This window comes from Oncorhynchus kisutch, linkage group LG30 (assembly GCF_002021735.2).
Source record: "Oncorhynchus kisutch isolate 150728-3 linkage group LG30, Okis_V2, whole genome shotgun sequence".
NCBI classification, from domain to species: Eukaryota; Metazoa; Chordata; class Actinopteri; order Salmoniformes; family Salmonidae; genus Oncorhynchus; species Oncorhynchus kisutch.
The window spans coordinates 11160149-11186350 of NC_034203.2; the positions used below are offsets into that span (position 1 = coordinate 11160149).

Consider the following 26202-nt stretch of genomic DNA (forward strand, 5'->3'; position numbering starts at 1 on the left):
TCTGTTTCACCTGTCCTCGTTATTGTCTCCACCCCCTCCAGGTGTCGCTTGTTTTCGCCAGTGTATTTATCCATGTGTTTCCTGTCTCTCTGTGCCAGTTTGTCTTGTATGTTCCAAGTCAACCAGTGGTTTTTCCCTTGTTCTTATGCCTTTGCGGTTCTCCTTTTTCCTAGTCCTCCTGGTTTTGACCCCTACCTGTTCTGGACTCTGTACATGCCTGCCTTGACCTCGAGCCCGTCTGCCACTCTGTACCTCCTGGACTCTGAACTGGTTTTGACCTTTTGCCTTTCCACAACCATTCTCTGCCTACTCCTTTTTGAATTATTAACATCTTAAACTTGTGTCATGATAGGACCACCATCTTATTATGTTTGCAATTGCGACAAATAAACTGCTCATACCCCAACCAAAGATCATCAAAAGCAGTGCTATAAATTCTAGGGCAACCAAAGATTCCTAGATGCCCTTCCAGACTCCCTCCACCTACCTAAGGACGTCAGAGTACAAAAATTGGTTAACCACCTAAGGATCTAAATTTAAACTTGCACAATACCCTAGATGCAGTTGCAACCCTAAAAACCAAACATTTGTCACAAAAAATTGCTCCCTGGTATATAGAAAATACTCGATCCCTGAAGCAAGCTTCCAGAAAATTGGAATGGAAATGGCGCGGCACCAAACTGGAAGTCTTCTGACTTGTTTGGAAAGACAATACCGTGCAATATCGATGAGTCTTCACTGCTGCTCGATAATCAAATTTTTCCAACTTAATTGAGGAGAATAAGAACAATCCAGAATGTATATTAGCTAACTAAAAAGCAGCATTCAACGAGAGGATAGCTTTCATGACAGCAGTGATAAATTCATGAACTTCATGGTCATTAGAAAACAAATGACGGACTCCTCTTTGAGTCTGCGCATTTCTCCAAAGCTGTTGTCCTGAGTCTGCACAGAACTACCAGGACCTAAAATCAATAAAGATACTCAAGGTTTTTAATCCAGTATCTCTTGACACATTCATGAAAATAGTCATGGCCTCTAAACCGTTAAGCTGCGTACTGGACCCTATTCCAACTAAACTACTGAAAGAGCGACTTCCTGTGCTTGGGCCTTCTATGTTGAACATAATAAATCGATCCCCATCCACTGGATGTGTACCAAACTCACTAAAAGTGGCAGTAATAAAGCCTATCTTGAAAAAGCCAAACTTTCACCCGGGAATTTTTTTTAAACGAATCGGCCTATATCGAGTCTCCCATTCCTCCAAAAGAAAAATGTAAAAAGCTGTTGTATACGTAATGTTTCAGTCTGGTTTTAGATCCCATCATAGCACTGAGACTGCCACCGTGAAGGTGGTAAATTACCTTTTAATGGCGTCAGACCAAGGCTCTGCATCTGTCCTCGTAGACCTTAGTGCTGCTTTTGACACTATCGATCACCATTCTTTTGGAGAGATTAGAAACCCTAATTGGTCTACACGGACAAGTTCTTGCCTGGTTTAGATCTTATCTGTCGGAATGATATCAGTTCGTCTCTGTGGATGGTATGTTCTCTGACAAATCAATTGTACGTTTAGGCGTTCCTAAAGGTTCCGTTTTAGTACCACTATTGTTTTCACTATATATTCTACCTCTTGGTGATGTCATTCGGAAACACAATGTTAACTTTCACTGCTATGCAGAATATTTCAAGGACAGCTTTTTCCTATCTTCGTAACATTCCAAAAATCTAAAACTTAATAAAAAAATTATGCAGAAAAACTAATCCATGCTTTTGTCACTTCTAGATTAGACTACTGCAATGCTCTGCTCTCCGGCTACCCGGATAAAGCACTAAATACATTTCAGTTAGTGATAAACACGGCTTCTAGAATCCTGACTAAAACTCCAAAATGTAATCATATTACTCCAGTGCTAGCCTCTCTACATTGGCTTCTTTTTAAGGATAGGGCTGATTTCCAAGATGGCGTAGCAGTCGGGCGTCTTTGTCTTCGTCTTGTCGTGTCTCGTGTGTGTAAATATATATTTTCTTTGCATGTATTTTTAAAAAGATTTTTAACCTCAACTCCAACATACTCTCCTGCAACCCGCCTCACCCAATGTGGTATGGATCTGCTATTTTCTTTACTTTAGAACTGGAACCCCCAACAGAAGCTAGCCAGCTAACTAGCTAGTAGTCAGCTAGCCACTGCGAGCGGTCATCAGCTAACCTTTAGCCCGGACAACTCCTGCCTTTCTGCACAGCGCGATTCAACCCAGAGCTTACCGGACTAATTTTCCCCACATCTCCGGATTCCTACTGCAAGATCTGAACCTTTTCACCTGGATCATCACAGCTAGCTAGCTGGTATCCGAGTGGCTACTCCTGGCTAACGTCTCTGTCCCGAAGCAAGCACTGCCTAGAGCATATCGGACTGTTAGCTGAAGAGGTCCATCAGCCAATTTTCTTTGGCTATAATACCTTTTTTGCCAATTGGCCTGGACCTTTATACTAAACGGAGCCCTGCTGCTCCATCACGACTGGTCTGCCGATGTAACCGACCGAGGGGGCTACAACTGACTCTTCCGTCGCGACATCCCCCTATGGCCCTTCTGCTAGCCTGCTATGCCCGGCCCGCAAGCTGTCTCAATATGCCTTGTCCATTGCTGTTTTGATTAATGATTGTCTTATTTCACTGTAGAGCCTCCAGCCATGCTCAATTTTCCTTAGCTAACCCTTTTGTTCCATCTCCCACACATGCGGTGACCTCACCTGGTTTAAATGGTGTCGCTAGAGACAATACCTCTCATCATCACTCAATGCCTAGGTTTACCTCCACTGTATTCACATCCTACCATACCCTTATCTGTACGTTATGCCTTGAATCTATTCTTCTGTGCCCAGAAACCTGCTCCTTTTACTCTGTTCCGAACGCACTAGACGACCAGGTCTTATAGCCTTTAGTCATACCCTTATCCTACTCCTCCTCTGTTCCTCTGGTGATGTATAGGTTAATCCAGGCCCTGTAGCACCTAGCTCCACACCCATTCCCCAGGCACTCTCATTTGTTGACTTCTGTAACCGTAAAAGCCTTGGTTTCATGCATGTTAACATTAGAAGCCCCCTCCCTAAGTTTGTTTTATTCACTGCTTTAGCACACTCTGCCAACCCAGATGTCTTAGCCGTGTCTGAATCATGGCTTAGGAAGGCCACCAAAACCCCTGAAATTTCCATCCCTAACTATAACATTTTCTGACAAGATAGAACTGCCAAAGGCGGTGGAGTTAGCCTGCAGAGTTCTGTCATACTATCCAGGTCTGTCCCCAAACAATTTTAGCTTCTACTTTTAAAAATCCACCTTCCCAGAAACAAGTCTCTCACCATTGCCGCTTGCTATAGAGCACCTTCTGCCCCCAGCTGTGCCCTGGATACCATATGTGAATTGATTGCCCCCCATCTATCGTCAGAGCTCGTACTGTTAGGTGACCTAAACTGGGACATGCTTAACACCCCGGCCATCCTACAATCTAAGCTAGATGCCCTCAATCTCACACAAATTATCAATGAACCTACCAGTACAACCCCAAATCCGTAAACACGGGCACCCTCATAGATATCCTAACCAACCTGCCCTCCAAATACACCTCTGCTGTCCTCAACCAGGATCTCAGCATTCACTGCCTCATTTCCTGTGTCCGTAATGGGTTTGCGGTCAAACGACCACCCCTCGTCCCTGTCAAATGCTCCCTAAAACACTTCAGCGAACAGGCCTTTCTAATTAACCTGGCCCGGGTATCCTGGAAGGATATTGACCTCATCCCACCAGTAGAGGATGCCTGGTTATTCTTTAAAAGTGCTTTCCTCACCATCTTAAATCAGCATGCCCCATTAAAAAAATGTTGAACCAGGAACGGATATAGCCCTTGGTTCACTCCAGACCTGACTGCCCTTGACCAGCACAAAAACATCCTGTGGCGTACTGCATTAGCATCGAATAGCCCCCGCGATATGCAACTTCTCAGGGAAGTTAGGAACCAATATACACAGGCAGTTAGGAAACCAAAGGCTAGCTTTTTCAAACAGAAACTTGCATCCTGTAGCACAAACTCCAAAAAGTTCTGGGACACTGTAAAGTCCATGGAGAATAAGAGCACCTCCTCCCAGCTGCCCACTGCACTGAGGCTAAGAAACTCTGTCACCACCGATAAATCCACTATAATCGAGAATTTCAATAAGCATTTTTCTACGGCTGGCCATGCTTTCCACCTGGCTACCCCTACCCCAGTCAACAGCCCTGTACCCCCCCCACAGCAACTTGCCCAATCCTCCCCCATTTCTCCTTCACCCAAATCCAGATAGCCGATGTTCTGAAAAAGCTGCAAAATCTGGACCCCTACAAATCAGCCGGGCGAGACAATCTGGACCCTCTCTTTCTAAAATTAACTGCCGCAATTGTTGCAACCCCTATTACTAGCCTGTTCACCCTCTCTTTTGTATCGTCTGAGATCCCCAAAGATTGGAAAGCTGCCGCGGTCATCCCCTCTTCAAAGGGGGAGACACTCTAGACCCAAACTGTTACAGACCTATATCTATCCTACTCTGCCTTTCTAAGGTCTTCGAGAGCCAAGTTAACAAACAGATCACTGACCATATACAAAGATATGTCTAATTTTATGAGGGATGCCAGATTTATATCGGTAAAACTATTTGATTGTGGAATGGGGATACATGTTTATAATGGGAAATTATAATACACACCATAATACACAGATGCACAAAAACACTTACACGTATATACACACACGCTCACTTTGTACTCATATTATAGCCAACTCTTGACTTTTGTATTAATTATTTTGAATAAAATATTTGTATATAGTTCTTTAAATGTTTGTAGTTTGCAGGTTTTAGTAATGATTAATATGGCTGTTCAGTCGTAAATTTCTGCTTGACTTAGCTTTTGGTATATTTGGCATTTTTATACATATTCTGTATTTCCACTGAAGAAATAGTTCATCAACACACTACTGTAAATAAATGGACACTACCGGTTACAAAACGGAAATTGCTCTCCGTAAATAAATGGTGAGAAATGCTCCGTCTGAAGTCATTCGGCTATGGATTTCACAACCCTATAATTAAACAAGTTTTTATCACCTTTAAAAGGGTTTATTTACAACCTTATGGGGTATAAGAGGTTGGGAATAGTGACATAGGAAAGTCTGACAATTAAATACCCTAACCCTAAGCTTTGTTCAAAGTCAGCAGCAATTTCCAGTGAGAAATGCTCTGTCTGAAGCCATTCAGCTATGGGTTTTAAATCAAATCAAATTGTATTGGTCACATACACATGTTTGGCAGATGTTATTGCGGGTGTAGTGAAATGATTGTGTTTCTAGCTCCAACAGTGCAGTAACATCTAACAACTAATATTTTACAATTTCACAACAATACACACAAATCTAAAGTAAAGGCATGGAACTAAGAATAAATAAATATTTGGACGAGCAACGTCGGAGTAAATTTTCTTCTGAATAACTGGTCAGGGCATAACACTTTTTCATTCAGCTTCAGGCAACTTTGATGCACTGTAAGGCTTGATCACAACTGCAGTGACTGCTTCTGTCACACCCATTGTTGCTTATCCATTGTACACTAGTTATATCAATGTAATTACGCCCAACACAATGTTGAAGAACAGAATGCTTCCCACCACTAGATCACATAACTAGATGTGAGCCGGACGTGGTCCCATCACTGCCACCAATGTAGTGGAATAAAGTGAAATCTGCAACAGGGAATTTAACCAGGGCTCATATGTGGCGAAGTGAGGTCTAACGGCCATCGCCTAGCAGGCCACGGGCACAGGCAGTAGGCCTACAATGCTGGCATATGCCTTGCTACAATAACCAAAGTATATAACATGATTGACGCGACCGTAATAAATCATCATGGAACAGCCTTGGAAGTGATCATAGTCCAGACTCGTTATAGATGCAAATACCATGTCGTTGCACCAGGGGAATTTAAACCAAACAGATATTTTTTTGCAGGGCATCCTTTTCCCCCCACATTTATAGATGAATTAATTTCACCTCATGAAAATGTATCATCATTTCCCAATCAAATACCTTCATCGATACCACACAAAAAAACAGACAAATACAGCTTTTTAAGCCAATCTGTCAATCTTCAAACAATCCGACATAGCACAGTATTAAGCAAAAACAAGCATATACAGTGCCTTGCGAAAGTATTCGGCCCCCTTGAACTTTACGACCTTTTGCCACATTTCAGGCTTCAAACATAAAGATATAAAACTGTATTTTTTTGTGAAGAATCAACAACAAGTGGGACACAATCATGAAGTGGAACGACATTTATTGGATATTTCAAACTTTTTTAACAAATCAAAAACTGAAAAATTGGGCGTGCAAAATTATTCAGCCCCTTTACTTTCAGTGCAGCAAACTCTCTCCAGAAGTATAGTGAGGATCTCTGAATGATCCAATGTTGACCTAAATGACTAATGATGATAAATACAATCCACATGTGTGTAATCAGACCAGAGAATCTTGTTTCTCATGGTCTGAGTCCTTTTGGCAAACTCCAAGCAGGCTGTCATGCTTTTACTGACGAGTGTCTTCCGTCTGGCCACTCTACCTGATTGGTGAAGTGCTGCAGAGATGGTTGCCCTTCTGGAAGGTTATCCCATCTCCACAGAGGAAATCTGGAGCACTGTCAGAGTGATCAACGGGTTCTTGGTCACCTCCCTGACCAAGGCCCTTCTCCCCTGATTTCTCAGTTTGGCCGGGCGGCCAGATCTAGGAAGAGTCTTGGTGGTTCCCAACTTCCTCCATTTAAGAATGATGAGGCCATTGTGTTCTTGAGGACATTCAATGCTGCAGAAATTATTTGGTACCGTTCCCCAGATCTGTGCCTTGACACAATCATGTCTCGGGAGCTCTACGGACAATTCCTTCAACCTCATGGCTTGGTTTTTGCTCCAACATGTACTGTCAACTGTGGGACCTTATATAGACAGGTGTGTGCCTTTCCAAATCATGTCCAATCATGTGAATTTACCACAGGTGGACTCCAATCAAGTTAAAGAAACATCTCAAGGATGATCAATGTAAACAGGATCCACCGGAGCTCAATTTCGAGTCTCGTAGAAAAAGGTCTGAATACTTACGTAAATTCAATTTGACTTGAATAAGGTATTTAAAAAATAAAAAATCCCCACAAAAATAAGTGTTTGGATTTGTCATTATGGGGTGTTGTGTGTAGATTGATTAGGGAAATGTTGTATTTAAATAATTTTAGTATAAGGCTGTAACGTAACAAAATGTGGAAAAAGTCAAGGTGTCTGAATACTTTCCGAATGCACTGTATGTGGTTAGCTGATACTTACTAAATATCTAACCAGGTGTTGTAAGATTTGTCAATTATCAGCAAGGTCTAAGCATAGGAACGCACCAAATCCTTCAAACACTAGAAAATGTGCACACACAGTCTACAACTTGCATTGCGTTAAGGCAGGACTTTCCAAACTCGGTACCCCAAGGGGTGCACGTGATCATCAATCTGAGTAGTGCTAGAGCAAAAACCAAAATGTGCACCCCTTGGGGTCCTGACGACCATGTTTGGGAAACACTGAGTTAAGGGGGAATCTCAATTGCGTACTCCTCACGTGCTCTCCTTGCCTCCTCAAAACCCTTTGGATGAGAAAGCATGAGGTTCCACCCCTCTGACATTCTCCGCCAGTGGGTCTTGAGAGGATTAAAGGAATATGCAATTGAGATTCTCCCAGTGACATTCTCATACCAAGTTGTTTTTATAAATGCCAACTTTTGTAGGAAAACTGGAGCACGTTTTTGGGTATATTTTGTACATCCGCAACATTTATGAATGAGGCCCCAGGTGAGGTAAAAGTGCACTGAGCAGCTTAGCCATGTGTTGATGGGAAGGGATCTGCACTGAGATGTTCTGAAATGCATGTAGACTTGGTTATCTTATCAGGAGGGGAAAAGTGTGTTGATAGTTGCGGTTTGTCATAACAATGAAGATAAAACCACTCAAGGAAGTGAAAGACACCCCTTTGCAATTCAAAGATACAAAACAATTCTCAAAAAAAGAATGCCGGTTTGAAACTGCAATATCTGCAGTCGACTGAGGTATTTTGGACACAGTAATTGCAGAATAACTACAGTGTACTGCATTTGAACTGCAGCTAGATTGCATTTTGGACACAGTATTTGCAGCATACTGCACTTTTTTGTAAGTGATGTTCGACAGTTTAACCGCAGAACTTGTCATAACCCAATCAACACCATGTTTAAAACTCAAAAAACAGCCAAGTGCTCCCCCATGAGGATTCACTGAGAACACACAATGGAAACCAAACGAGTAATGTACCTATATACTGTAGACAAACATTGTATGTACCATATTAATGCCAACATTGACCTATTAAATAACCCCATCATGAATACAACACAAACATCTGGGTTTATATTACGTAAGAATGAAGTCTTATCGCAAATGAGAAAACTGTGCATAGGGTTTAGATCACTTTATTTTTCAAACAAATGAGATGTTAAACACTGAACAAATAAAGATGTCCCAGTCAAACTGACCAGATCCACATCAATCATCTTTAGCATTTCATTATTGCGAGCTGTGTTTGAGTGATGCCTCATTGTCTGCAATTTGCCCATTCTGGATCAGTGTTCACTAAGGACCACTGCTTAGAAAAAAGAAAGAAAGATGGTGCATAGTCCAGCATCACCGGACATGGAATTGCCACACACAAACCTAGTTCCAAGGACAGGAGTGTTATGCGAAAGCGAATCCAGATTTGACATCAAAAAGGCACATTGGTAGGGATGAATGTAGCGGCGCACAGTCTGACCTTACCCCATCTGAAGTCATGTCATGTGGAGAACCGTGGCAAGACGAGAACAAAAATTTTAAAAACTACTTCTCCAAATTGTCACATGGAAAACGTGAAGAATTGCGCTCTAAGTTTGTAGTTTTCAACAAAATAGCAAAAGAGACGACACTTGTTCATTTACCATCACGCACGCTTCTCAATGAGTAGAACATTCCTGAAATACGAACCCATGAAAGATTGGAGGAAAATTTAGAAAATAAATTATGTGGAGCTTGCAGTTGTTTTGTTTGTATCTACACATACCTTAATGTAAATGATGAAATTACAGAAGATGCCTGCCTCTGTAAACTAAATACAAAGCTCTCATTTCTGTATATTCATTAAGGCTGTTCAACTCTGAAAGTCTCGTGATTCAATTTCATAAGCCAAAACGATAGCTAAAGGAATGTTAACAAGTATAGTTCCAGCATACAAACACTTCCTTATCCTCACAGTTGTATTAGTATCCTCTGTTTCAAGATGTTCTGCCTGGGTGAGGATTGTTGGGGAATAAAGTAAATGGAATAACAAAGATAACTTCTAAAATACTTTGTTGATTGAACAAAAGGGAGGCAAATTTTTGTGTTAAACTTCCTCCGGAAAGAAACGCTCGATGGCATGTGTACATCAGAACAGAGTGGTGAGGAGAGAAGATGAGGGGTGGAATGTTGGATCGCTAACATGTAACGGCCAACCAAAAACAAAAGAATGTGTAAAACAATGTTATGCCTCTTTTGCATTGCAGAACAGGTCAACAGTATGTGATGCAAACAGAAAAGCTCTACAGGTTTTGCACATCGTTTCCATAAACCTAAAAAAAAAACTGAAAAAAGGTCAAATAAATAGATGCATACATGATAAGAAATTGTATAATTTATTTTTGTATATGTCACATAAAGCTTCTTGTAACTCCCAAATAGGTATCAGTACTCCACTCGCTGGACACGTTCGGCTTTAACTGTGCTAGATGAACGCTTTCAACACCCTCTGAGCACATAGCTGGAAAGCTAAACTCCAGCCAACCCTACACTAGAACCCTAGTTTGCAATTAATTGTTAGTAGCAGCACTCTGCAAACGGGCACATCTTTCCTGCAACTTTTTATTTTTGAAAAACAGAACTGAAACAGTCCTTTAACAAACTTGGGACAGACACCCCATCTCAGTCTAGGCAAATATATGGCAGGATGTTCAGTTTGCTCTCGTCCCCATGTGGGTCCAACGATATACACTCCGTCCAGTCGAACCAAGTGCCCTTGGTGTCGTAACAACCATTTACCCCTTGCCAGTGCTCCGTATGTACTCTGTGGAGGTCCTTGTCGGTCACCTCTCGGCTCACTCCAGGTGTGTCCGTTACCGAGCTGTCCAGCTGCAAGACATGGACTCCTCGCCTCGCCTCCCTGAGATCACTCTCCTCCCGTTTCAGGTATTCTGACATGAAAAAGTGCGCGCCGGGGGCCTGGACCCTCGAGGATGTGAGCACGTTGCTCTGAAGGTTTAGGTAGGACTGGATGATCTCGTTTCGGGACAGCTCTTTCCAGTTAGTCTGTTGGAAGGGGCTAGGGGTGGGAGCGGGAGGCTGCTGTGGATGCAGATCAGTTCTCTGCTGGGGCTTAGGGGGAGGTGGCATTGGGGGTTCCTCTACCTGACAGGGTTCTTTATGTACCATGGACTTGATCTGTCCAGTCACAGGGTCAAACGTTAGCCTGCGTTCTTTTAATCTCACAGGCTTTGTTTTGTCCTCTGTGTCCTGCCCCTGCAGGTTGACAGAGTAGTCCCTGGACCTGTACTTCTTCCTCTTTTTGCGGTCCGAGCTGGAGGGAGAGACTTCTGCCTCAGCCTTGACCACCACTACAGAGGGGGTGGGTCTGTGGAGTTCCGCGCACTCAGAGTTTTGTGGGGCGGGATGGGTGGTGGGAAGGAAGACAGGCGGGGGTTCCAGTGTTCCAGTGCTGTGTGGGGGATTGGTGGTGGCCTCTGAGGAGCCAGGCCAGTGCAGTGAGGCCCTTTGGGCAGGGGGTGGCGGCCCATTCACATGAGACACTTGGGCTGGGGACGTTAAAGGCTGGGAAGAAGGCAAGCGAGGACTCCGAGCTGGGCTTGGGATAGTCCCTTTTGGTGCATATGTTGAAGAGTGCTTGGACATAGTCTCTTGCTTCATAGTCCGTGGACTTGAAAGGCAGCGGGGGCTTTTGGTCAGATATTGCCCCCCTCCTCCTTCGTCCAACCTTGCTTGCTGCTGCAACACAGCAGTCTTGAGTAAAGAGGAAGTGCTAGGTAGTTTGGCGAGGCCCGGGGAGCTGGGGTGAGGTTTGACAGCATTGACAGGGATTCTACTGTGTTTTTCATTCTCAATGTGCTCTGTCCGGGACCTGTCTGGCGAAGGTGTAGCCTCTAGGTCTTGGGGAGCCTCAGGGTTACCTGCAATCCCATTTGTGGGAGGTGGCGGCGGAGTGTAGTTGTGCATCTGCTCGTTGGGGGACATCTTGGAGGTTTTGGCCGGTAAGTGCACACTGTCCTTTTGCTGCCCTCTACGCTTCCTGCTGCTTGACTTCTCCGCTTTGGGCGAGTAGGTGTTGTGGACGTCATTTCTGGTTTTGACCTCTTGGACACCTTTGCCTGCCAGGGATACGTCAGAGGGTGGAACGTCAGTCCGACAGGAGTGGGCACTGCCATTGGCAGAGCCCGAGACACTTACTGCCCCCCGCGATGGAGTCTCATTTTGCCCTGGGTCGATCAATTTCTGCCAGCTCCGCAAAAGCTTCTTGGCACGCTTGGCAAGGTCTTTATCCTTGGTCTTCTTCCTCACGTCATTGATCAGTTTCCCCAATCGGGTTTCCTAAATTGGTAATTCAAATAAAAAGTTGTTAAAGGGATACTTTTGAATTTTGGCAATGAGGCCCAGAGTCAGATGAACTTGTGGATCCCATTTCTATGTCTATGTGTCCAGTATAAAGGAGGTTGGAGGTAGTTCACAAGCCAATACTAGCAAAATAGATTAAAAAAACACTAATTTACCAAAATCCCAAATGATCGTTTTAAGAATACCAAAATCGTTGTCACAGGCAACATTTAAAGCACTTAAAAAGCTTTGGGTCTTACCTCAAGTGCTTCTTTGGTGATAGGGAATTTCTCCAAGTATGTGATAACTTCTAATACTGCCACCATATTGTGAATCTGCTGGAAGGAGCAAAAGAGATGATCAGAACACAGATTTTCAGCAAAGAGTTACTAAGCTAGTTAGCTGTTACTTCTAAGTATGCAACAGTTGGCTGGCCTATTACCTTCCCAGAGCTAAACGCTATGCTGGCTAACAAGCAGTCTAGCAATTATTTTAGAACAGTGCTCACCAAACTTTTGAGTCAAGATCAAAGTCAAAACGCAAGCTGAGATTTTTTCCAAACATGACTTAAACATAAGCCTGTGCAACATGAACCTATTAAAAACAGTTTTGTAGCAATGAGGTTTGTGCAGTAGGGTACAGGCCCAATACATTATCAGTATATATTGGCTATGCTTGAATTGACCTGACAGTGCTGTTCTCAGACCATTTTGAAATTATATTAACTAATTTGAGGTACATAATCAAACTGGTAACAGATCATTTGCACAGCTGAGCATAATAAATAGCATTTTAAAATTGCACTGGACTGATGGCCTTCGTCTGATGGTCAGAGGGGGAGGAAGAGAGCACAGCAGCAAGGCTGCCTCACAGTCCTGCCTCGCTCCCTCCCGCTGAGGAAAGGGGACATCATATTCCAGCTAACGGCAAACCTAATTTCTGCATCATGCACCAACTCATGTTGTTACTCATATGACCAGAGAAAGTGAAATAAACCCTCGATATTAAATGACAAGCTACTAATAATAACGCAAGCTTACCGAAACACTTTACTACTCAATTATTACAGCTGCAGTGCTGGTTGTAAGCGTGAGTGGAAGTAGAGCGAATGTTCAAAACTTTTATACGCCCTAAAATGCAAAGTGTTGATTGACAGTGCTGAATAACAATTTAAACATAAACTCACTCAAAACCATACTGTATTTGTTGATTCGCTCTAGTCGTGGTTTTAAAAGTTTTTAAATCTCACACTATCAACTTTGCTGTGCGCTCTAGACTTATTTCTAGAGTCTATGGCTCAAACAAACTGCAGATATGGTGATCTGAGCTGATTGGCCAGCGGTAGGCCTAAAGGTGCACTTGGTTTTACCTCTGGGCCTGCCGGGTAGGTGGAGTTCAACCTTCAGACACATGAAATGGTTCAAAAATGGGAAGACTTTGCCTTCCCGGCACTAAGGTTTCTGAAAACAGTGCACATATCGCCAACAGCGTGAAACAAATGACAAAATAGGAACGTAAGGCTTTATCGTTGGGTTTTTTACAGAAATGTTTGGTGCTCGACAAGGAATGACTTGAAGATGGACCAGTCGATCACCCAGTTGGTGACCACTGGTTTAAAACATGTTAGCTAGCAGCCAGCTAGCAGCTCGTTGCATATATAAAACTAAAGTATCGGTATCCATAAGAAACAGTGAATAGGACACCCTGTGACAATACAATAATAACTACACTCATAAGCAATAGAATGGTCAAAGTCTTAGACTTGATACAAAAACAGGGTTTATTAAAAATAGACACTCAAACAAATACACATTTCAGTTTAATACAATACACAAAAAAACAAGATATCAATAATGGCTGTTGATGCAGAAAAGGCTTAAGACAGTCTTGAATGGCCTTTTCTATTCAAAACTTTGGAAGCTTGCAGCTTTCCAGCTGAACTAAATGTATGAAAAATATTATTTAAAATGTCCTAAAGCAAAAATATACAGAAATACATTATCGGATAAAATTGCTTCATAAAATTGCCACAAGAATGTTGCTGGCTCAACTGTTCGAGAACTACGGTAAGCTTCATAATGTTAAATAATGTGACCGGTGAAAGAGCGCAACCTGCTTTATCTCCTAATGTATTGCACAAGTTGACTGCAGGTATTTAATTAAGTAGCTACAAATATTAACATTTATTGAAAAACTTCAAATAAATAGGATGGACGGTACAGAAATACCATCCTCTGGCCATTTCCAAATACCACGGTATACGATCGATCTCATATACATCTTTGTGACATTGGGATCAAAATGTTTTGATTTATTCATTTTTATGCAGTTCCACGTGTACATAAACAAATATATTCAAATTAGCCCATAGGCCTAGGACTATACAACCTTTAAGCAGGGTTCATCCAGGCATTGGCAAGTCAAATTCAGGGAGTTTTTCAAGCATTTAATTGTTATTTTCAAGGACCTCAATGTTATACAATTGTGCAGCAGTTAGCCTAGCAGTTAAGAGCATTGGGACAGTAAACAAAAGGTTCCTGGTTCGAATACCCAGAGCCGACTAGGTGAAAAACCTGTCAATGTGCCCTAAAAAAAGAAAGAAGGTAACTACCACTAGCATTTTAGGCATTGTGAAAGCATTGATTTTCTCATTATTAGGTTTAAAACGTGAAAACCTAATACAGACGATAATAAGCGCAGAGCTGTTGACAGAGGTTCAGGTTTCTTCTTGTGGTGGTGGTCGTCAAAGTGGTTTCCACAGGTCGCAAAAAGAAACAATTGCATGTAAAAGTCTTGGAAAATAAAGCTTGGCATATTCTCAGTGCTTCATTGACATTTCAGAGACGTTCTTAATTTTGTGAGAAATCTTTGAAAAATGTATGATTCTGAGTAACATGAAAACCATATACTAAAATACAACATGTCATGTCTCAAATCGATATCCATCTTACCTTTATTGCTTTATGTCAAAACTCCAGACGAGCTTCAATACCATACAACACTCCTTCCGTAGTCGCTAAGTGCTCTTAAATGCTAGTAAAACTAAATGCATGCTCTTCAACCGATGCTGCCCGCACCCGCCCGCTCGACGAGCATCACTACTCTGGACGGTTCTGAGTTAGAATGTGTTGACAACTACCTAGGTGTCTGGTTAGACATATCTCCTTCCAGACTCACATTAAGAATCTCCAATCCAAAATTAAATCTAGAATCAGCTTCCTATTTCGCAACAAAGCATCCTTCACTCATGCTGCCAAACATACCCTCGTAAAACTGACTATCCTACCGATCCTTGACTTCGGCGATGTCATTTACAAAATAGCCTCCGACACTCTACTCAGCAAATTAGCTGTAGTCTATCACAGTGCCATCCGTTTTGTCACCAAAGCCCCATATACTACCCACCACTGCGACCTATATGCTTTTGTTGGCTGGCCCTCCCTCAAATTCGTCACCAAACCCACTGGCTCCAGGTCATCTATAAGTCTTTGCTAGGTAAAGCCTCACCTTATCTCAGCTCACTGGTCACCATAGCAACACCCACCCGATGCACTCACTCCAGCAGGTATATTTCACTGATCACCCCCAAAGCCAACTCCTCCTTTGGCCGCCTTTCCTTCCAGTTCTCTGCTGCCAATGACTGGAATGAACTGCAAAATTCCCTAAAGCTGGAGACATATCTCCCTCACTATCTTTAAGCATCAGCTGTCAGAGCAGCTTTACCGATCACTGCACCTGTACACAGCCCACCCAACTACCATATCCACATATTGTTATTTATTTTTGCTCTTTGCACCCCAGTATCTCTACTTGCACATCATCTGCACATCTATCACTCCGGTGTTTAATGCTAAATTGTAATTATTTAGCCACTACGGCCTATTTATTGCCTTATCTCCCCAATATTACTACATTTGCACACACTGTATATAGACTTTTCTATTGTGTTGACTGTACGTGTTTATCCCATATGTAAATATGTTGTTTGTGTCGCACTGCTTTGCTTTATCTTGGCCAGGTCAGTTGTAAAGGAGAAATTGTTCTCAACCGGCCTACCTGGTTAAATAAAAAAATAAAATGTCCTGCGGATTCGAGAAGAAAGATGACGAGTTCAACAGACAAAGGAGCCTGTCAGGTAGCCAGTAGCCTTATTTCTTGCACATAATCTAGCCTAGCTGACGTGATGCAAATTTCCAGATTTTTGGCCACTTTTCTCTGGCCTCCATTGATTTAGTCACTCTAATTTTGGCCATCCTATAAGGGGTAAAAAACCCAAAACATAAATATCTAGTACCAGTCAAAACATTGACACACATACACATTCCAGGGTTTCTTTATGTTTACTATGTTCTACTTCATAGAATAATAGTGAATACATGATCTATGAACTAACATTTGGAATCATGTAGTTACCAAAGCGCAAAAAAACCTAAATATACTTTATATTCAAAGTAGCCACCCTTTTCCTTGATGACAACTTTGCACCTGGCATGCTCTCAACCAGCTTAATAAAGAATGCTTTTCCAACAGTCTTGAAGGAGTTCCCACATATGCTGAGCACTTGTTGGCTGCTTTTCCTTCACTCTGTGGTCCAACTTACCCCAAACCATCTCAATTGGGTTGAGGTCAGATGATTGTGGAGGCCAGGTCATCTGAAGCAGCACTCAATCTCTCTCCTTCTTGGTAAAATAGCCCTGACACAGCCTGGAGGTATGTTTTGGGTCATTCTCCTGTTGAAAAACAAATGATATTCCCACTAAGCGCAAACTAGATGTGGTGGCGTATCGCTGCAGAATGCTGTGGTAGCCATGCTGATTAAGCGTGCTTTGAATTCTAAATAAATCAGTGTCACCAGCAAAGAACCCCACACACCGTCACACCTCCTCCATGCTTCACGGTGGGAATCGCACATGCGGCGATCATCCCTTCACCGACTCTGCATCTCAAAGACAGGGTGGTTGGAACCAAACATCACAAATTTGGACTCATCAGACCAAAGGACAGACTTCCACCAGTCTAATGTCCATTGCTCGTGTTTCTTGGCCCAAGCAAGTCTCTTCTTATTGTTGTCCTTTAGTAGTGGTTTCTTTGCAGAAATTTGACCATGAAAGCCTGATTCACGCAGTCTCCTCTGAGCAGTTGATGTTGAGATGCGTCTGTTACTTGAACTCTGAAGCATTTATTCATAATATGGACTTGGTCTTTTACCAAATAGGGTGATCTTCTGTTTTCCACCCCTACCTTGTCACAACACAACTGACTGGTTCAAACGTATGAAGGAGGAAAGAAATTCCACTATTTAACTTTTTAGGCACACCTGTTAATTGAAATACATTCCAGGTGACTACCTCATGGAGTTGGTTGAAAGAATGCCAAGAGTGTGCAAAGCTGTCAAGGCAAAGGGTGGCTACTTTTGGTTACTACATGATTCCATGTGTAATTTCATAGTTTTGATGTCTTCACTATTATTCTACAATGTAGAAAATAGTAAAAATAAAGCAAAACCCTGGAATGAGTAGGTGTCCAAACTTTTGACTGGTACACACTACCGCTCAAAGGTTTGGGGTCACTTAGAAATGTCCTTGTTTTTGAAGAAAACGATGCAATTTTTTTGCCCATTAAAATAACATCAAATTGATCAGAAATACAGTGTAGACATTGTTAGTGTTGTAAATGACTATTGTAGCTGGAAACGGCTGATTTTTTATGGAATATCTACATAGGTGTACAGAAGAGGCCCATTATCAACAACCATCACTCGTGTTTCAATGGCACGTTGTGTTAGCTAATCCAGGTTTATAATTTTAAAAGGATAATTGATCATTAGAAAACCCTTTTGCAGTTCCTCTGTCCAGTGTGTGAGTTCTTTCGCCCATCTCAATCTTTTATTGGCCAGTTTGAGATATGGCTTTTTCTTCGTAACTCTGCCTAGAAGGCCAGCATCCCGGAGTCGCCTCTTCACTGTTGACATTGAGACAGTGTTTTAACGGGTACTATTTAATGAAGCTGCCAGTTGAGGACTTGTGAGGCGTATGTTTCTCAAACTAGACACTCATGTACTTAGTGAAAGTGAACAGTTTTTGAAATTGTTGCCAATATATTTAAAATATGTACATAAGTAGTCAGACTCTTTGCTAGGATAATAAAAAATTGAGCTCAGGTGGATCCTGTTTCCATTGATCATCCTTGAAATGTTTCTACAACTTGATTGGAACTGTGGTAAATTCAATTCATTGGACATGATTTGGAAAGGCACACACACCTGTCTATATAAGGTCCCAGTTGGCAGTGCATGTCAGAGCAAAAACCAAGCCATGAAGTCGAAGGAATTGTCAGTAAAGCTCCGAGACAAGATTGTGTCAAGGGACAGATCTGGGGAAGGTTCTCAAAACAATTCTGCAGCATTGAAGGTCCCAAAGAACACAGTGGCATTCTTAAATGGAAGAAGTTTGGAACCACCAACACTCTTCCTAGAGCTGGCCACCCGGCCAAACTGAGCAATCAGGGGAGAAGGGCCTCGATTAGGGAGGTGACCAAGAACCCGATGGTCAGTCTGACAGAGCTCCTCTGGAGATAGGAGAACCTTCCAGAAAAACAACCTTCAGGCTTTTATGGTACAGTGGCCAGATGGAAGCCACTCCTCAGTAAAAGGCACAGGACAGCCCGCTTACAGTTTGCCAGAAGGCACCTAAAGGACTCAGACCATGAGAAACAAGATTCTCTGGTCTGATGAAACCAAGATTTTACTCTTTGGCCTGAATGCCAAGCGATATGTCTGGAGGAAACCCGGCACGATCGATGGTAATTTCAATACACAGTGACAAGCTCCTAAGGCCCATTGTCGTGCCATTCAACCGCCGCCATCACCTCACGTTCCAGCATGACAATGCACAGCCTTATGTCGCAAGGGTCTGTACACAATTCCCGGAAGCTGAAAAGTCCCAGGTCTCCCACACATGCTCAATGGGTGACATGTCTGGTGAGTATGTCACCCATTGAGCATGTTTGGGTGGCACTGGATCGACGTGTACGACAGCGTGTTCCAGTTCCCGCAAATATCCAGCAATTTCACACGGCCATTGAAAATGAGATGGACAACATTCCACAATCAACAGTCCGATCAACTCTATGCAAAGGAGGTGTGTTGCGCTGCATGAGGCAAATGGTGGTGACTGGATTTCTGATCCACTCCACCTTTATTCCAAGTAATGTGAAATACATAGATTAGGGCCTAATTCATTTTTCAATTAACTGATTTCATTACATGAACTAACTCAGTCAAATGAAATTGCTGCATTTATATTATTGTTCAGTGTTGTGCATATGGTCACAATGATGAGAAAAGTTTTATCTACACAATTAACATTATTTTACCCCTTGGTCAAATGTGTTTTTTATTGGACACCCTAAAGTCTTCAATATTAACCTTTTAGATTTTGTCTCAAATTCCCCAAGATATATTGATCAACCCTCCTGCCACCAAGTTGAAATGTAATGGTATTTAACTTCTGGCTTCCCACGGACTGTTTTTGTGCCACCCAATACTAGAATTGAAAGCAACGGGTAGTGTATGTTACCAAATACAACCGCGTTACTTAAACGCACACAGATAAGGTGGTAGCTACTAACTTACTAACGTTAGCTAAGTTATGCAACAAGGTATGACGGGCGAGGAATGGGAGAAAAGTTAAGCGTCAACTTGACGTAAACTAGCTAGGCTAACACTATTTCGTCTGACATTCTTTACCTCAGCGTATCAAAAGTTACCTTGTTTTTAAGTTTGCAGCTAGTTCGCCATCTGGCCAGTTAACTAACGTTAACATATGGTATTGGTAAACGTGAAAACAACCGCAGTTTGACCTGCGAGAGTTGTGTGACTGGCTAGCTTAGAGGCTGGCCAATGCTAACACTAGCTGGCTAAACATTAACGTTACCCTGTTGGGCAGGCTAGCAACTTAGCTAACTTACTAGCTGACGCCCGGTAACGTTCGCGTAGCAAGCTTGCTAGCAAGCGTGCTGTCAACTCACAAGCGTGTATGATTAGCTATCATTTAACAGTGAATAATTGGCATATAGTTTTTTTTAATGAGATTGCAAATATTCGTCCAGATAGCTAACTACTCACATTGCTACGACTATCGATGGCCTGCAGCAGCCGGTCTCTCATCTGCTGCGGAGTTGCTGAGGCCGTTGTCATTGCCTGTTCGGTGCGATCCGGCAGACGGGGGAGGAATCCTCCAACAACGAATACTGTGGTACTTGTAGACACTCACAGGCCTTTAGGGAGATATTGCAAGACACCTGAGCAGCATATTTATCTGATGCATTTACACTTAAAGGTTCGTAAAATGTCACATGGATTCAGAGATGTGTCAGCCGCCTGCTATTGACTCTTGGGCGCTTTGGAAACTCACCACCAGCTGCTGGATCTCAACGGCCTCCTATTGCATTATGGGATGCAATACTTGGCCGTGTCAGAGAGGAAGAGGCGATGCGAGAGGTTTCACCACAGAACAATATTTGGTTTCACTCGGTCCAAAACAAGCCCAATGCGTTTCTAAGGGCGTATTTTGGACCTAAACGTGTCGCTTGCCTGCCTTCCCGCTTTTGGGGCAACGACTCCCATTGTTAGGGAGGAGACATGAGATCAATACCAAATGGACTCCTCAGTCCTACACCCTATGCGCTTGTGGAGATCCGAGAAGATTTGACAGTGTAAGCAATATGGTAATTGGGCCCCCCAGTGGACGCATCATGATACCCATAAAACCTATCGGTCAAACACGGAAATGGTTCCAATCGTTTTCCACCATTCATTTTCATTGTGGATTTTAGGAACACTTCAAATAAGGGCTATGTTTCATGTAGGCTTACCCTGGCGTGAAGTTTTTGATAACATTACGTCTCTCTCGGACAGGGTGACTTTTATCAATATATTTGGCTCTATTTAGTCTCAGATTTGAAAATGCTAATTTGCATCAAGTAGGCATCATGCAAGACTACAAACCACCGCAAACTCTTCGTACACCTCATCTCTAGTTGACACCTTTGCTCACGGACGGCCCACTCATTAGGCAAGATTAAGTGGTCACCTAGGGCGGCAGATTAACGAGAGTGGCATTTTCTGATGCAATAACAACACATAAAACCACATTTTGCCCCCCTAAAATGTTATATATTTTTTTCAACCAGTGGCATATGGGCGTTTTAAGTAAGCACTGATGCCCACCCGGCGATAAACAGTGGCCACTTTGTCAAAGACAGGGGAGCAAAATAGCGCATCTCCAGGGTGCTGTTGGAGATACACATCCGTAAAAAAAAAATTGTGATCATAAATCATGCAGCAGATCATGTTGTATATGGCCCTTTTCTGTAGCCTACAGGCTTGAAATAAAATGAATGACAATGTAATGAGATGGACACATGCATGTTTCTCCGATCAAATAGCCTAACCTAAATGCGCCCAATCAAATAAGAAATACGCTGTCATGTTTAAACAACATATCCTAAAACAGGACAAGTCAAAGTAAAATTAACAGTCTGGAATGGACAATCACAATAGTTGTCCGGGAGTTTCACCTCATTGTCATGATCAGTGGTACAAGTTTGTATCCGTACATTTTTATTTACAAGTTGGTCATAGCGAAAAATGAAATGCTTCTTTATTTCCCGGTGTGTAGCAAAATCTGCTTTCCCAGCCGGACCAGAGAGCAAATCAAGTGCACTATACATTTACCGAATGCCAGTCGGATGGCTCAGATGATGGTGTCTTCAGTAACCTAGCAGGCATAAAAGAAAGCTACAGCTAAATTGATACTGTGAGATTTCAAAACTTTTAAAACCATGACCAGAGAGAGAGAGAGAGACTGTCAAATACAGCAAAGATATGCTGTTTTTATGAGTGAGTTCATGTTTAAGTTCTTGCTCAGCAAGGTCAACACTTTGTATTCAACACATTTATAAACGCCACAAGCACTGCAGCAGTAATGAATGAGTAGGAAAGTGTATCGATAGGCTTGCGTTGTTATTATTATCGGCTTCGGTCTTTTTTAATGTCAAGTAATATTTCACTTTCTCTGTTCATAGAAGTAACACCGTGAATTTGTGCATGAGGCAGAAATAATGCAGAGAGCTTCGCCATCAGCTGGAAGACCGTGTCCCTTTTTGGTCAGTGTCAGTGGAGGAAAGGGAGAGCGGAGTGATGTTGAGAGGCGGACCCTCAGCCTACTGAGAGTGACCATCAAATGCAGGCACCATCAGCCCAGTACTATTAAAATAAAAAAGCAAATTATTCAAATGTATACTCACTCAGCTGTGCTTTACAAGTAATACAACAACGGATCAATTACCTGTGTGATAATATCGCCTACGTCAAATATATACAGTTGAAGTCGGAAGTTTACATACACCTTAGCCAACTACATTTAAAAACTCAGTTATTCACAATTCCTGACATTTAATCTGAGTAAAATATTCCCCGTTTTATGTCAGATAGGATTACCACTTCATTTTAAGAATGTGAAATGTCAGAATTATTTATTTCAGCTTTTATTTCTTTCATCACATTCCCAGTGGGTCAGAAGTTTACATACACTCAATTAGTATTTGGTAGCATTTCCTTTAAATTGTTTAACTTCGGTCAAATGTTTTGGGTAGCCTTCCACAAGCTTCCCACAATAAATTGGGTGAATTTTGGCCCATTCCTCCTGACAGAGCTGGTGTAACTGTCAGGTTTGTAGGCCTCCTTGCTTGCACACGCTTTTTCAGTTCTGCCCACAAATTTTCTATAGGATTGAGGTCAGGGCTTTGTGATGGCCACTCCAATAGCTTGACTTTGTTGTCCTTAAGCCATTCTGCCACAACTCTGGAAGTATGCTTGGTATTGTCCTTCTGGAAGACCCATTTGCAACCAAGCTTTAACTTCCTGATTGATGTTGCTTCAATATATCTACAATTTTCCATCCTCATGACGCCATCTATTTTGTGAAGTGCACCAATCCTTCCTGCAGCAAAGCACCCCAACAACATGATGCTGCCACCCCCATGCTTCACTGATGGGATGGTGTTCTTCGGCTTGCAAGCCTCCCCTTTTTCCTACAAACATAACGATGGTCATTATGGCCAAACAGTTCTATTTTTGTTTCATCAGACCAGAGGACATTTCTCCAAAAAGAACAATCTTTGTCCTCATGTGCAGTTGCAAACTATAGTCTGGCTTTTTTATGGTGGTTTTGGAGCAGTGGCTTCTTCCTTGCTCAGCGGCCTTTCAGGTTATGTCAATATAGAGGACTCGTTTTACTGTGGATATATATGCTTTTGTACCTGTTTCCTCAAGCATCTTCACAATGTCCTTTGCTGCTGTTCTGGGATTGATTTTCACTTTTCACACCAAAGTACCAGCATCTCTAGAAGACAGAACGTGTCTCCTTCCTGAGCAGTATGACGGCTGCGTGGTCCCATGGTGTTTATACTTGCGTACTATTGTTTGTACAGATGAACGTGGTACCTTCAGGCGTTTGGAAATTGCTCCCAAGGATGAACCAGACTTGTGGAGGTCTACAATTTTATTTCTGAGGTCTTGGCTGACTTCTTGTGATTTTCCCATGATGTCAAGCAAAGAGGCACAGAGTTTGAAGGTAGGCCTTGAAATACATCCACAGTTACACCTCCAATTGACTTAAATGATGTCAATTAGCCTATCAGAAGCTTCTAAAGCCATGACAATTTTCTGGAATTTTCAAAGTGTCACGATCTTCTAAATGAGCAGACCAAGGCGCAGTGTGAGTATAGTTTCACATCTTTAATTACAAAGTGAAATTAGAAACAAAATAACACATCTTACAAAGACCCGTGACTACGTAGTGCTCAAACACACTAACACAAACAAACAATATCCCATAACCCACAGATGGAAAAAATGCTACTTAAGTATGATCCCCAATTAGAGACAACGATAGCCAGCTGCCTCTAATTGGAAATCATGCCAAAACCCCAACATAGAAAAAACAACCTAGAACCCCACATAGAAAATATAAACTAGACTAACCCCCCAGTCACGCCCTGACCTACTCCACCATAGAAAATAAAGGCTCTCTATGGTCAGGACGTGACACCAAGCTGTTTAAAGGCACAGTCAGCTTAGTGTATGTCAACTTCTGACCCACTGGAATTGTCATACAGTGAATTCAGTTAAATAATCTATCTGTAAACAATTGTTGGAAAAATTACTTGTGTCTTGCACAAAGTAGATGGCCTAACCGACTTGCCAAAACTATAGTTTGTTAAGAATACATTTGTGGAGTGGTTGAAAAACGATTTTTAATCGTAAACTTCCGACTTCAACTGTATATTTTTAAATGGCCCGAGCAACAATGCAGTCATTGGTTGGGCAAAACAAGCTAAGCAAACATGCGGTGATAATGTATTGGGTTTATAGCTTACTGCACAAACCTCAATGCTACAGTACTGTTTTAATAGGCTTACTTAAGTCATATTTAAAAAATCATCTGAGCAGTAGATCTCAGCTTGCATTTTGAGTCAAAGTGATCTTGACATTTTATGCACTGCACTGCTAGCTAGCTTTAGCTTTCAGCACTAGATTCATCCTCTGATCCTTTGATTGGGTGGACATGTTTGTTCATGTTGCAAGAGCTCTGATAGGTTGGAGGACATCCTGCGGAAGTTGTCATAATTACTGTGCAAGTCCATGGAGGAGGGTGAGAACCATGAGCCTCCTAGGTTTTGTATTGAAGTCAATGTACCCAGAGGAGATCAGAAGCTACCTTTCCTCCGGCTACACCATGGTGCTACCCAACAGAGTTCTGCTGAGGCTATTGTAGACCATTGCAAAACAGTGTGTTTTAATCAATTTGGTGATGTGAATATATTTGGTATAGTTTTATCTAAAAGGGATAACTTTAATGTTTCACAATTTAACATTTTCCTTAGGAGCCTCCACTGTCATAGACATCTATGTTCTGTCCAGTCTGGACCAGCCTTGATTTGGCCCAAACATAGACTCCTATAAATTAAGTCTTTTCAACTTTCATTCAGAACCAAAAATGAGGCTGATTTTGACATTGGGAAAAATACGTATTTTCAACATCCGGAAAATAAGGGCAGATTTTTTGGTCTCGCCTAGGGCGGCAGAACAGCAAGGTCCAGCCCTGCCTTTGCTATCAGCTAGCTAGCTACTAGCTACCTTGATCCAAAACGAAAGATATATTGAACATTTTAATCTACTGTTCCATATTTTAAATCATGTCTTATTTATGCATTTGGTTGTGTCTTGTACAGAATACTGTCCTCGTAGCAGTCATATTTCTAATGTGCCATTAATACTTGGCTAGTTTTTTTGCAAAGACGCTATATAGCTAGCTACTTACCCACCTACATACCAAGATTATATTAGCAACATACCCTTATTTTACCAGATACTCTTCTCCTTCAGTCGGTGGACATCTTTATTTAATCCCTTATAATTTCTGCCAACTATATGAACAAGGTGAAATTATTCAATTCATGGTGTCAGAATTCACTGCTTTATTAAAGCAATTCGGGACCTAACTTGTTGACATGTTCTGTTGCAGAGTCAAAGCCAAATTAAAACATTGCAGAATGTATCCATAATCATGAATGAATAAGCATATTTATTTGACAAGAATGCACCTAGTCCCCCAACAATCACGTCAAACACCTGAGCTCCAACAATGACACCGTTTTAGAGAAATCCAAATACACTGAACAAGAAAAGAAAATGCAACAATTTCAAAGATTTTACTGAGTTAGTTCATATAAAGGAAATTAGTCAATTTAAATAAATTCATTAGGCCCTAATCAATGGATTTCACAACTGGGAATACAGATATGCATCTGTTGGTCACAGATACCTTAAAAAAAAGGTAGGGGTGTGGATCAGAAAACCAGTCAGTATCTGGTGTGGCCACCATTAGCCTCATGCACCATGACACATCTCCTTCGCATAGAGTTGATCAAGCTGTTGATTGTGGCCTATGGAATGTTGTCCCACTCCTCTTCAGTGCGAAGTTGCTGGATATTGGTGGTAACTGGAACACGCTGTCATACAAGTTAATCCAGAGCATCCCAAACATGCTCAATGGGTGACATGTCTGGTGATTATGCAGGCCATGGAAGAACAGGGACATTTTCAGCTTCTAGGAATTGTGTGCAGATTCTTGCTACATAGGGCAGTGCATTATGCTGAAACATGAGGTGATGGAAGCGGATGAATGGCACAACAATGGGCCTCAGGATATCATCACGGTATGTCTGTGCATTCAAATTGCCATCAATAAAATGCAATTTTGTTTGTTGTCCGTAGCTTATGCCTGCCCATACAATAACCCCACCGTAACCATGGGCCATATTTACATACGTTGACATCAGCAAACCACTCGCCCACACAACGCCATACACTCTGTCGGCCAT

The 26202-nt window shown here is 42.1% G+C and overlaps 1 protein-coding gene across 2 annotated transcripts; it reads right to left on the reverse strand.

Annotated features, from left to right (window-relative positions):
* Window positions 1-8539: 8539 nt before the first annotated feature.
* On the reverse strand, window positions 8540-20805 carry crsp7 (cofactor required for Sp1 transcriptional activation, subunit 7). Of its 2 annotated transcripts, none has more exons than XM_020467116.2 (4): window positions 20169-20805; window positions 19880-20031; window positions 12015-12092; window positions 8540-11751 (listed from the first exon to the last, which is right to left on the reverse strand). In XM_020467116.2, the coding sequence occupies exons 2-4, from the start codon at window positions 19949-19951 to the stop codon at window positions 10075-10077; spliced, it is 1827 nt and encodes a 608-aa protein (XP_020322705.1). In that variant the 5' UTR covers window positions 19952-20031; window positions 20169-20805; the 3' UTR covers window positions 8540-10074. The 2 variants fall into 2 exon arrangements, with proteins under 2 accessions (XP_020322705.1, XP_020322706.1); XM_020467117.2 differs by having other exon boundaries at window positions 12015-12089; window positions 20169-20540.
* Between the last annotated feature and the right edge of the window lie 5397 nt (window positions 20806-26202).

Bases quoted from the DNA above. Each gene is read 5' to 3' on its own strand.
- crsp7 (XM_020467116.2), bottom strand. From the start codon at position 19,951: ATGACAACGGCCTCAGCAACTCCGCAGCAGATGAGAGACCGGCTGCTG. The intron at 12,093-19,879 runs GTGAGTAGTTAG...TGCTCCTTCCAG, and splicing joins CCATCGATAGTCGTAGCAAT to CAGATTCACAATATGGTGGC. The intron at 11,752-12,014 runs GTAAGACCCAAA...TTACCAATTTAG, and splicing joins TCACCAAAGAAGCACTTGAG to GAAACCCGATTGGGGAAACT.